Genomic DNA, 12013 nt, shown 5'->3' with positions numbered 1-12013 from the left:
TGAGGAAAACCTAAAGGAAGTGGTATTCTGCAGGAAGTACAAATATGGAAGTTTATCCCTCCACTACTGCCAGAGAGCCGAATCTCTAATTTGACCCATTTATATGGAGTTTATCATTCCAGGTGTGCAGTTGAAATAAATACATTTGAAATGAGACTAAACCTGACGAGTAACTTCTCAGCAAGATTTTTGATTGTCAATAGTTGAATATAGATCTAAAGTTCAAGTTCCACTGGCAGATTTTTTTCATGCAACATGTTTTAAGTGAAAAAATCTGCCATGGATGAAATCAGTGCCTTTCATCTATATTAAGCTTCTATAATCATTTCAAACCTGCTCTTGTATATTGCAGAAAGGTTCAGTCTGCTCCAGACTCTTGTCGGTGCATCTGGAGCAGGAAAAACGCAAACCAGTGGATTAATATTCCAGTTGAATGAAAAGCATGTTTTAGCCCACTTTTTGGACTTTTTTTTTTTTTTGCTCACTCTGTGGAGGTCACACTGGCTTTTGTCTGCTGAGCAGGTTTCGTAACGGCTCTGTTTGTGACGCCCACTTCATATAATTTGTGTGTCATGTTGTGAAAAGCAGGTTATGGAGCCATTAAAGTTGGGTGAAGTTAGAGAGCTCCAACCGCTAATCTGTTTAATAAATTGTATTGATTGCCTGTTTGATCAGATCACTGTGTGGACTTCGCCAATAAACCACTAAAACAGAAGCAGTTTGAAGTTTTACCTCTAAACTTCATGGTGTGTGTGTGTGTGCATTTGTTTGTAATACCTTGTGGGGATGATTTTCCTGACATATACTACGTTGTGGGGACCGGAGCCTGGTCCCCACAAGGGAAAACCCTGTTTTTGGGTCAGGGGTCAGAGTTTGGACTAAGGTATGAATTGAGTTTTGGTTAGGGTTAGGAAAAGGGTAAAGGTTAGGTTTAGGCTGTAGAAATGAATGGAAGTCAATGGAAAGTCCCCACAAAGATAGCAACACAAACATGTGTGTGCGTTAAGTTACATCTGTGACTCTGTGCTTCCATATAAGAGCTCTTTACTTGTGTAATCCCACCAACCGGCCGTCTCCAACCCCATCCCTCCTTCTATCACTCCATCCAGGGGATTTGACGGCCATTAAGCGATAGCTTTTTGGTGTGTTTGTGTGTCCCATCACACACACACACACACACACACAGTGAGCAGTGCTTGATGTAAAGGCTCTGCTCCACTTGCCTGGTGGTGCTGCAGAATGTGGACGGACAGGATGGACACATGCATGCGGATCTGGATAGGGAGCTTTGACACACATGGATGCAGCTCTCCAGAAAGGGCTACAGGTATTTCTTCCCCGCCCCACCCGCCTCACTTCCATTTTCTCCGGTTGCGTCTCTCCCTGCTGATGATTTCATGAGATATTTGTACGATTCGTTAACAGCTGGTGCTGGTGTTTGTGCGTCTCCAGACCTCCATTAATCCTGGCATGTTCCGGATGAGAAACGGCAGGAATGACTTCCTTCACTTTCACCGGTCAGTTCCAGCTTCACATCTGATGGAGTCGCTTCTCTGTGTGACCGTTTCGTTCTGTCGAATGGCAACAGACTCAAGCACACGTTAACCGGAACGTGTTAATATGAATTTTTTTTTTTTTTATAGCATCAGCATAATCTCAGTACAAAAAACAAAAATTAACCAAGAGCTAATTGTTTTTAAGAAATGGGGCCAGTGTGGTTAAACCTGTACAAGTAAAGTTTATTAGTCAGTTTATTAACGGAAAATTTCAGACATTCAATGTGCTTTACATGATGAAAATATAATACACTAACCATTTATGAAACAAGCAATAAACATTACATTTTGTCAAATGCCTTTATCAAAAAATCATGAACCAAAAGTACATCTAATATAGCAGGTGAGGTTTTGATTTAAAGGAGCTCAGTGTTTCAGCTGTTTTACAGTTTTCTGGAAGTTTGTTCCAGATTTGTGGTGAATAGAAACTGAATGCTGTTTCTCCTTGTTTGGTTCTGGTTCTGGATGCTGAGCAGAAACAGAACCAGGAGATCTGAGAGGTGTGGAAGTTTGATGTGCTGTGGTCTAAGATGTTCAGTGATTTATTAACTAACAACAATATTTTAAAGTCTATTCTCTGAGTCTGATTTTTTAGTCAGACCTGTGAAGACGCTGTTGCAGTCATCAATGTGACTAGAGGTAAACACATGACTGAGTTTCTCTAGGTCTTACTGAGTCATTTGTCCTCTATTCAGGTGATAGAAGGCCAAGTTTGTAACTGTCTTTATGTGTTTCTGAAGGTTCAGGTCAGAGTCCATCACTACCCCAGATGTTTGGCCTGATCTCTTGTTTCTAGCTTTGTGCCCACATGACTCCACAGATCGTCTTTAGGTCCAAAGATGATAACTTTACTTTTGTTTCTGTTCAACTGAAGAAAGTTGATCCACGCATTGATCTGTTCTAAGAATCTGTTGAGAAGAATCTAATCTAGAGCAGATCCCCAGTTGGAGATCATCCAGATGGACTCCAGCAGGTCTGGTTTTCAATAGGTTCTGGATCTGGGGTTGGGGTGGCCATAGAGGAACTTTGAGTTGTGTTTTTTTGCATCCTGATATCATGGAAAAAGTAGCTCTATATTGGATCAAATTCTTATTTACTTTCTGGTATTTCAGGGAGCCATGCAGTCTAGCAAGGTTAGCCTTTGGAAGTCTCCTCCTCACTCTTCCATGTTTTCTTCATTTATTGATATCGTTTTTCATCTGTTCTTGAATTTCCTCCGTTAGGGTATGATGCGTTGTTTTGTAGACCTTGGAGCCTGCTTCATGCTTTTAGGTCCTGATTCGAATGCAACAAAGTGAACTTTTCAGTAAATGTATGAGGATAGACATGGGTCCACTTACTATAAAAACAAATGGAACATTTAGCAATGTGAGAAAATTATGTCGGTAAAAAATATCTCACAATTGGCCTTCGGGCGACACCTCTGATTTTCACTGAATTTTGACTAACAGAGTAAAGGGGCTTGAATACATTTGGATGCTACACTTTTTAGATTTTATCCAGCTGTCCTAACGGAGCGTCTGCAGGGATTCGGCCTCACTGCCCTGTCTCACCCGTTGCCTTTCAGTCTCTGTGCTGTGCCTGCTGCCTCAGTCGGCGTTGGCGCGGTGGGCGTGCGTCCGGGCCTGCCCGCCGTCCTGCTCCTGCACGCAGGAGAAGAGCTGCAGCGTGCTGTGCGACCGCGCCGGCCTGGCCGAGCTGCCCAGAGAGTTCCCTTGTGAGGCGTCCGCCATCAACCTGGAGAAGAACCGGCTCAAGTTCCTGTCGGAGCGGGCCTTCGGGACCCTGCCCTCGCTCAAGTCTCTGTCTCTGGACCACAACAACATCTCCTTCATCACCCCGGGAGCTTTCAAGGTTTCCTTTTCAGTCGTATTTTAACCATATCTTAATGAGCAACCCGTTTCCAGCCAGACGGCTGGGTTTTAAATGTAATTCAATGTGATGAGAATTTATAGAAAAAGTAGCAGAGGTCCCTGATTGTTGCCCCTTAACCTCGATTGTTGCTCTGCAAGTTTACAGGTACAAAGACTTCACTTAGAATCTATGAAGAACCTAAAACCTCATCTTTTTGTATAATTTCTATCAAGAAGTTGTGTAAAATTCCCCATGTATCATTTCTGCAGCTGTTTCATCCTGGAGTCCAGGTTCCTCCAGGCTGTTCCAGACAACTAATGAACATGGTCATTTATATCTTTTGGGTTTCCTTCCAGACGCTTCTCCCAGTATTTTCCTGGAGTTCTGGTCCATTCCTCCTGTCTGTAGCCTGCCTCACTAAGGCGCCTTTTCAGATCTGATAACAACTCGGACTGAGGTCAGGACTTTGTGATGATTGAATCAACACAGTGACTGCATGACCAGTTTGAATGTTTAGGGTCATTGTCCATTTGGAAGACCAATCTGTGGCCCAAGCTTTTACTTCCTGGCTGATGTCTATAGATGTTCCTCTAATGTTTCCACATAATTGTCTTTCCTATTTTATGAAGCAAACCAGTTCCTCCTGCAGCAAAACATACACTACCAGCTGGGACGGTACAAGAACGTAACAATGGTCCTTATACCCAAACAGTTCCACTTTAGTTTCATCAGAGTACAGTCCATCCCTCCAGAAATGAAGATCTTTGTCACTACAGTGTTCATCTGCAAACTATAATCAGGCTTAGAGTAACGACTTCCTCCTTGCTGAGTGGCTTTTCAACTAACGCAGTACAGGACAGTTTAACTGTGGATACTATCATTGCCTTACCAGCTTCAGCCAGCATCTTCATGAGGTCTTTGGCTTTTGTTCTGGGCTCAATCTGCACATTTCGGAACAGAACCAGTTCATCTCTGGCACCCAGAACCCGTCACTGTCCTGAGCATCATGACGGTTGGCGTTCCCATCGTGTTCATACTCAGTAAAAATGTTTGAACAAATGAGCACGGCCCCTTCAAGCAGCAGTAAATTATTCCCAAGGATGAACCAGTCTGGTGCGGCTCCGTGATTCTGTTCCTGATATCTTGGCTGCTTCCTGCTGAGCTTCCCAACGGGTCAAACCAGGAAGCAGGAGAGAGTCCAATTAACTAAGCTGGGACAGTTCACCTCTCAGGAGTTTGTGGAAGGAAGCCCAAAAGTCATACATCTTAAGGCAGTTATCCCTGATACTGACCAAATGCATGTAAGCTTTTGAATTACAGGAAAAATATTTCTAAAAATGTCTAAAAAGAATTTCTCACCAATTTTCTGGCATTGAGCAAATAGAAGTAATTTTGGTAATTCTAACTAAAGTAAATCAAGAAAAGTTTGGTCCGACTTAACTTCAGACTGAGAGAAAAATGTGTTTGTGTCCTTTTACTCAGTGATTTCTGCTGTAGCTAAGAAACTACTGAATCTAAACAGCAGCAGCTCCTAAAAACCTGTGTCTTCCAGGGCCTCTCGAACCTGCTGGAGCTGAAAATGGCCCACAACGAGTACATCAGCTACCTTCACACCCGGACGTTCACGGGGCTGAAGAAGCTGCTGCGGCTGGACCTGTCCGACTGCAACCTCTTCAGCATCCCCGACCGCATCTTCATCGAGCAGACCGCCATGACGGAGCTGCTGTGCTTCCAGAACAACTTCCGCAGGATCCCAGGGGCCATCCGGGGCATGGAGAACCTGACGCACATCTACCTGGAGAGGAACAAGATCGAGGCGGTGGCCTACAACTCGCTGCAGGGCCTGGGGAGCCTCAGGTGAGAAACGTCTGCAGGCTTCCTTTCCCTTCCTACGGGCGTCTGAATGAAACAGGCGACATGTTTCATTCAGGTAGAATGCTGTTTGTAAAAGAAAAGAAATCCATGTTTCATGTTCCATCCAATACAACGTCGTTCACTGCTTTATACTGATCTGTCACAAGAAATCCACATAAAAAGCCACACTGAAGGTTGTGATGTGAAAGTAGGTTGGGTGAGGATGTTACCTTAGCAACCCTATTTTGCCACATCACCTTGAACGCCAGAGTACTGTTAGTAAAGGAAATGCAGCTGTGAAACACTTGGCAGCAACTAAAACATTTTATAAGAAATTAGAGACTTTGTTTCATGTTCCAGTATGGAAGTGAGGCTTACACCCCCAAATATGCAGATTGTTGAACCACAAATACGATTGTTAAATTTTGTAGTGGGAAGATTATTGATCCACAGACACCAACGTGTCCATTGTTCTCCTTCCTCTTCGTCTCAGGTACCTTAACCTCCAGGAGAACCGCATCAATGTCATCCATGACAACGCTTTCCAGGACCTGGTGCGGCTGGAGAACTTCTACCTCAACGACAACCTGCTGTCCAACATGCCCCGGCTCGCCTTCAGGGGGCTCAGCCGCCTCAAGATGCTCAACCTCGGGGGCAACCAGCTGATCAACGTGTCCAAGACGTGGTTCGGTGACATGGCGGAGCTGGAGGTCCTGTACTTGGACCGGAACCAGCTGCTGAACATCGAGGAGGGCGCCTTCGAGAACCTGACCAGCCTGATCACGCTCCACCTGAACAGCAACAACCTGACCACGCTGCCCCTCAGCGTTTTCCAGCCCATCTACTTCCTGGGTCACCTGTACCTCTTCAAAAACCCCTGGGAGTGCGACTGTGGCCTGGACTGGCTCAAGCAGTGGATGGAGAGCTACAAGCTGGTGCGGGACATCCCGTGCGCCTCGCCGTCCTCCGTGGCGGGCCTGGACCTCAGCCAGGTGGTGTTCCCCACGGCGAACGGCACATGCGTCGACCCCGCCGAGCTCAACCTGACCACGGCGTCCTCGGAGGTGCAGCCCACCACGGAGAACCGCTTCAACAGCCTCATCTCCAAGCTGCTGCAGCAGGAGCTCAGGGAGGAGATGGGGAACGGGACCGAGAGTGCACGCAACGCAACGCTGCCGGAGCCGGAGGAGGGCCAGCTGTCGGCGGGCGTCGGAGGCCGGGGGACGCAGGCTGTTCAGTCGCTGCTCTGCTTCACCGTGACGTGGCTCTTCTGTGGTTTATTCCACCTGTCACATGCTAGTCTCTGTCTTCGCTGTACGTGAAGAAGAGGACTCTAGCGCCGAGAGCTTTCATATCGCTTCTGAGTTAAAATTTGCTTTTATTTCTCCCAGGAGGTCCGAAGGCTTGTTGCCCATTGTAAGAGCCTCTGAGTTGGCTTTTGGACGTTCCTCCAGCCGTAGAACGTGTAGCACGTGGAATATGACCTGGCAAGCACTGTTTCTATGGGAACTGAAATCCTTGCGCTCAATATACTGGACTTCATGTTTTATGGGGTAGTTTCAAAAAAGTATTTAGCCTCTTATAGAGTTCTTCTCTTTTTGTGTACCTGTCACATGAAGCCCTCCCTGATGCCCGACGCTCAGGAAAAGCCAGGCAGTCGTCACGGTAGAGACTATGGTGTTCCGTCAGACCGTCAGTTCCAGAAATCGTAAAAAACCCCAATTGTAAACACGGACACAAGGTCCATTACCACCTCTTTTAGGACAGCAGGAGGATTAAATGTTGGAGATAAAAGTTAAACTGAGTAAAAACAAAATGTTTTAATAAAAGAGAAAAATGTCTTCAGGCTTCATGTGAATAAGTAATTGCCCCATAAGCAATAAGGGGGGCATTTAATAATGATGGCAATGCCATCAAGTGTTTGCAATATCTGGCAAAATTGTAGTAATTCAGCCAGATTCTAGAGTTTTCGACCAATAATGGCCTATTTAAAGGGGCAGTACCATGTTATTTCCAGGCATATAGTGCTATTTTATAAATCAATCAAGTAACTATGTTACCTTTAGTCATTATTTTATCACATATAACTTAAAAGGAATCTTTCCTCCTAATTTAAAGACTTGAAACTGGGCCTCTGTCACTTGAAAAACTCCTCCTCTTCCTGAAACTTTGCCTTCAGGAAGTCATCACAACATGGGTCCTCTATTAACCCTTTATTATTATTTATTAACATTTTTACCAGTGATACACTGAGTAGTAGCTCCTGTAATGAGGTGAGCAGATATGCAATTCCACCAGGTGTTTGCTGATTGCTGCTGGCTAGTCTGAAGGAGTTGCTCTGTGAGGCAGAAGCTCAGAAACTGCAGCTCAGAGGAGGAGCTTCGTCCTTGAAGGCGGAGCTAGGTCCACTCAGGAGTTTTGCACAGCTAAATAGTTGCCATGGAGATTAAAGGATTCCTCAAACATGCATGGAAAGAATCAAAGCCACACTCCATGTGTGTTTTTGATGAGGGAATAATATAACATGATTTAAAAAAGTTGATTTTACATAGTACAGCCTGCCAACAGGATATAGGTCCAAAATTTGCCTAGGCCGCTCCAAAATTTTCCTGTTGCACAACCCAAGTGTGTTTGAACTTAAGGTCAGACAGTGTCCTCCAGGATCTTCCAGCCACAGACCATAATACCACCTCCCCCGTGTTTGACTATGCATGATGTTCTCTTTCTGAAATGCTGGGTTAGGAGCAGGACACACCACCAAATACATTTCCCAGAAGTCTCTGGGACAATCGAGGAGTTCATAATTTCAGAAATTGTTTTAAAATTGACATTTAAAAAAAATAAAAAATCTTAAACATTACAATTTAAATGTGAATGTTTAAATATATAAGGGGAGAAATACTTCTACACAGCACTGTCCACAGTTTTCCACTTAAGACATTTCTCTCTTGCATAAGGCTCGGTTCGAATTAAAGTGATGCAATAGACTCTATAACGAGGGCTTTCTGTTTTTCTTTTTTTGTATCTTCATTCACATCTGTGTGTAACATTAAAGGAGCTAAGCGCTCCTGTCGTTATCTCCTGGACAGATGTCCTCTTTGCTCATTTCTCTGCCTCTCCATAAACGCATTAATCTTCTTACTTCTACTGTACGCTACGGCGGGCGGGAGGGACATTCTTACCGCTTCTGCCTCCTGGGATGAACTCTCCGAATCTGCTGGGGTCAAGTCACAATTGTCTGAATGCGGAGTCGGAAAGACTGTTGTTATTGTTATGAATCTTCTCCAGCATAATGCAGTGGTTGTTTTATACACGGTGTTGTGTATTTTCTAGATGTCATTGTTTAACATGAGCCACTGTTTCTCTCTCTTTTTTTCGTTTTCTTTTTTTCTACCCCGCTTAATAGGTAGTTTGGGTTCCGGTTCTATTGTCTGTCGGGACCAAAGTTCTGCTACGTGATATGTTTTATATATATATATGTTTTATAAACATATATGTTATATGTTTTATATAAAACGAAAAGGAAGTAAACAACGACTGCCGCTGAACTCACCACATGCTAACTCAGCGGCTCCTTTCAGCCTCGCTGGAGGAGCTGACCTGTTTTAGAGGTGAACTCCAGTTAATCTGCCGGCCTGTTAATGTAGGATTAGGTCGGGACTTAGACAACCGGGAGAGGCTGGAGGCTCCACCTCATCCCCCTGGCTCTCTCTGGATCTCATGCAGCTGTTTTTTCTTCTTCTATCCGGTAATGATGCTGAACAGTTATGTGGGTCGCAGAGGTGTGTGGCAGCTTTGAGAGTTAGCGGCGTGGGTCGCAGAGGTGTGTGGCAGCTTTGAGAGTTAGCGGCTCCGTAAACACACACACTAGTGCGTTTTCATTACGTAAAACTTTTTCGGTATTCCGCTAATGGCGACAAACCAATAGCGGTGCTTCATTTAAATAAGAAACGCGATTAAAATCACGTGAATACGTTTGTTCACGCGATAAGCCCTTACAGAACATCATCCTCCTACCACTTCCTGTCATCTTCATCGTCGTTCCCGCCAGTAGTAACGTCTGGTCGTTCACAAATTGAGTGATGTGAAAAACCTGTTTCCACTGGAGTTTTGTGTTAGCATCAAAACCTTTTAGCTAAAATAAGCTAATTTATTTTGGCAATTCAAATTTGCGCGGTTAGATGGTCATTGGAAGCGCAGCTATAGCATACTTGGAAAAAATGAAATCAAACCAAGTATGAGAAGAGTCCAACACACTATCAAAAGTTGTCAAAAGATTTAAATGATCAAAGGGAACCTTGAAGTGGCCGCAAAAAGGAAAGTCTCCAACTCAATCAAGAGCCAATATCACAAAGATTTATATCTTGATTTGCCCAGAGAAGAGGAGCAAGTCTGGAAAAAATGTCTGAGAACGAGGTGCTTGAACACCTAAAAGATTTTTTCCTTTCCCTGACACTCTGTAGCAACCCCCTTATAGATTGCCTCTAATATGACATATCTTGACAAAATTTCCTTTAAGCTCAAGTTTTAGAGCAGAAATTATATTTCCCTGATCCGTTTGTTACCCTGATGACCTCAGACAACAATCTTTCCATTTCTCCAAACATTAATACCAGTAAAATTTACAATGACAAGCTCTGCATTGGTTGCGTAACAGAGGCTGGATGCTTCTCTTTTCTACCCACAGTGTGTGTATTGCTCTTGAGGACTTAGCAGCAACGCAACAGCTGCCAGCACATTATCTGCAAGGCCACTTAAACTTTTCTCACAATGCATGTCATCTGGCCCTAAAATGTTCTTCCTAGCTAATGGTACACTGGAGAGCAAGTTAAAACAGGCTACTGATACATTGGAGAAGGAAAAGGTTGGCTGCAGCTCCAATGCTATTAATTCATTTGGCTCAGACACTGGGAAAACACTTAAGTAAAAACATTCAGAGATAAATCGTATGGCTTTACTTAAAAACACAATCCGAAGAGAGAAGAAATATATCCGTTTCACTTTTAAGAAGGTTCTCTACTTTTAATGCAAAGGGAACTCTTTAGGAAAAGGCAAAGTGCTAATTTCATTCTTTATTGTGTTGCTAATAATCAGCAAAAAAATAAAACTGTTTTTTCTCAACAGAGCAATCTGGTTTATGGAGCTTTTCTGAAAAACTAAAGCATATACTAAAATATATAGTAGTGATTGCTGGTGGTCCTTGAGGAGACTGGTTCATATATTTTAGTTAACTATTCCAAAAATGGTTCGCTAAAATAGAAGACAATATTTATGCATTATGCCAATTTTATTCAGTTGTAAAATTGGGATGTCTGCTGAAGGAGTAACATCAATCTCTGTCTTTAGGACTGTTTAGAAACATGTTTAATGCAAAAGGCTAGCTTGTCCTTGAAGTAAACAGCTTACTACACATTTTGTTACTGGAAGCTAACATTAGCTTCCAGTGTTCATGAACTAGCTAACAGCCACTGTGGGTTTAAAATGCAAGAATGTAATTTCAACTACAATGACGTTACCAAAATCGCAATGAAATGAAGTGATTCTCCAAATGTCGAAACTGTATCACATGACTGTTTTACAATATAGTGATGTCATTGCCCCATTTCCTGTTTCTTCCATGTCTGAGAAGTCATAGCTACATCCTGCCGTCCATTTTGGAGATTTGATGGTCATCTTTGACAGAGGCAAACAGAACACTGTCAACACTGCCTCTGGTTTTTCCCGATATTAATAGTGTGGGATTATGGAGCATGAGTAAAACACAGTGTTCGGGATCTGGTTCACCCTAATCACTCACTTGCATTAACTGAAATAACAAAAAAAGAGAGAGAGAGAAAAAACGAAAAAGCCAGCCAGACAGAGAGGTGAGCAGAGTGAGCATTCACCTGAAATACCTAAGCCACAGGGAATGGGTCACAGGCTGGACTGGGCTGATCAGCATGCATGAGGTGGTTTCATTAAGGAACTCGACCTAGATTTTAAATGTGCATAAACTGTGCTGAGTATTGGTTTATATTCATTACGCTTTCTCTCTTACTTTGAAATATATATGAATTTCATATAAATGGGTTTTTCCATCTGCACTGCATGTATATACATCACAGCTCTATGATAATTTTTTTTTCAGTGCATAAGATAAAAAATATCACAAAATATTTCATCGAAGATCATATTAAAAATAAATAAGAGTTATGTCAAAGTTCAATTTTGAGAGAAATCTGTGTCAGATCAATATATTTACTGAATGAAAAACTAACAAGAAGCGTTTCTGTGATCAGTTGTTTCTATTAAGGCCACGTTCCACTGATGGAAAATAAATCAATGTGTTTCACCGCTCCAGACTTAAACAGGATTTCTGTAAGCTTTTAAAACAAAGAAACTGAAAACAAGACTGGACAATTTCAACAGTTTTAGCCTCTTAAATTGGTATAAAGCACAAGTGAGGTTAGCAATACTGACTGAAAACAGCCATTTTTCTGAGACCCTCCACTTATCAGAGATTTGTGGATCTTTGCTGGTCCATCATGAGGACAACTGGATGCGTTTGTTACCTTTTGCTTTGTTGTTCTCCATCAGGGTAACAGCATTTCAAGATCCCTCTGTCTGTTTGCGGCAGGCTGAAAACAAGAAACGTTCCCTTATGCTGTTAAGCCTCCCTGCTAGCTTTCACAAGCCTGGCTCTCTCTCGTCTTCTCGCAGCCTGAGAAATCTACAAACGCATTTGAACAAAGAAAGTACAGAATCCTGTT

At 43.1% G+C, this 12013-nt stretch overlaps 1 protein-coding gene across 2 annotated transcripts; it reads left to right on the top strand.

Annotated features, from left to right (window-relative positions):
- The first annotated feature begins 954 nt into the window (after positions 1 to 954).
- On the top strand, positions 955 to 6972 carry nyx (nyctalopin). 2 transcript variants are annotated; one of them, XM_016681399.1, is made up of 5 exons: positions 955 to 1327; positions 1453 to 1517; positions 3124 to 3410; positions 4963 to 5267; positions 5758 to 6972. In XM_016681399.1, exons 2-5 carry the CDS (start codon positions 1496 to 1498, stop codon positions 6584 to 6586), a joined length of 1443 nt encoding a protein of 480 aa, XP_016536885.1. In that variant the 5' UTR covers positions 955 to 1327; positions 1453 to 1495; the 3' UTR covers positions 6587 to 6972. The 2 variants fall into 2 exon arrangements, with proteins under 2 accessions (XP_016536885.1, XP_016536886.1); XM_016681400.1 differs by having other exon boundaries at positions 1426 to 1517.
- Positions 6973 to 12013: the final 5041 nt, after the last annotated feature.

Source organism: Poecilia formosa, unplaced genomic scaffold, assembly GCF_000485575.1.
Source record: "Poecilia formosa unplaced genomic scaffold, Poecilia_formosa-5.1.2 Scaffold280, whole genome shotgun sequence".
NCBI lineage: Eukaryota > Metazoa > Chordata > Actinopteri > Cyprinodontiformes > Poeciliidae > Poecilia > Poecilia formosa.
Note: the sequence above shows the minus strand (reverse complement) of the source record. Positions and strands in the feature narration are given on the sequence as shown.

What these genes read in the sequence shown, in the direction of transcription:
- nyx (XM_016681399.1), top strand. Translation starts at nt 1,496, where the DNA reads ATGACTTCCTTCACTTTCACCG. An exon ending in TCACCCCGGGAGCTTTCAAG is followed by an intron (nt 3,411 to 4,962) that starts GTTTCCTTTTCA and finishes TGTGTCTTCCAG; the next exon opens with GGCCTCTCGAACCTGCTGGA. An exon ending in CAGGGCCTGGGGAGCCTCAG is followed by an intron (nt 5,268 to 5,757) that starts GTGAGAAACGTC and finishes TCTTCGTCTCAG; the next exon opens with GTACCTTAACCTCCAGGAGA.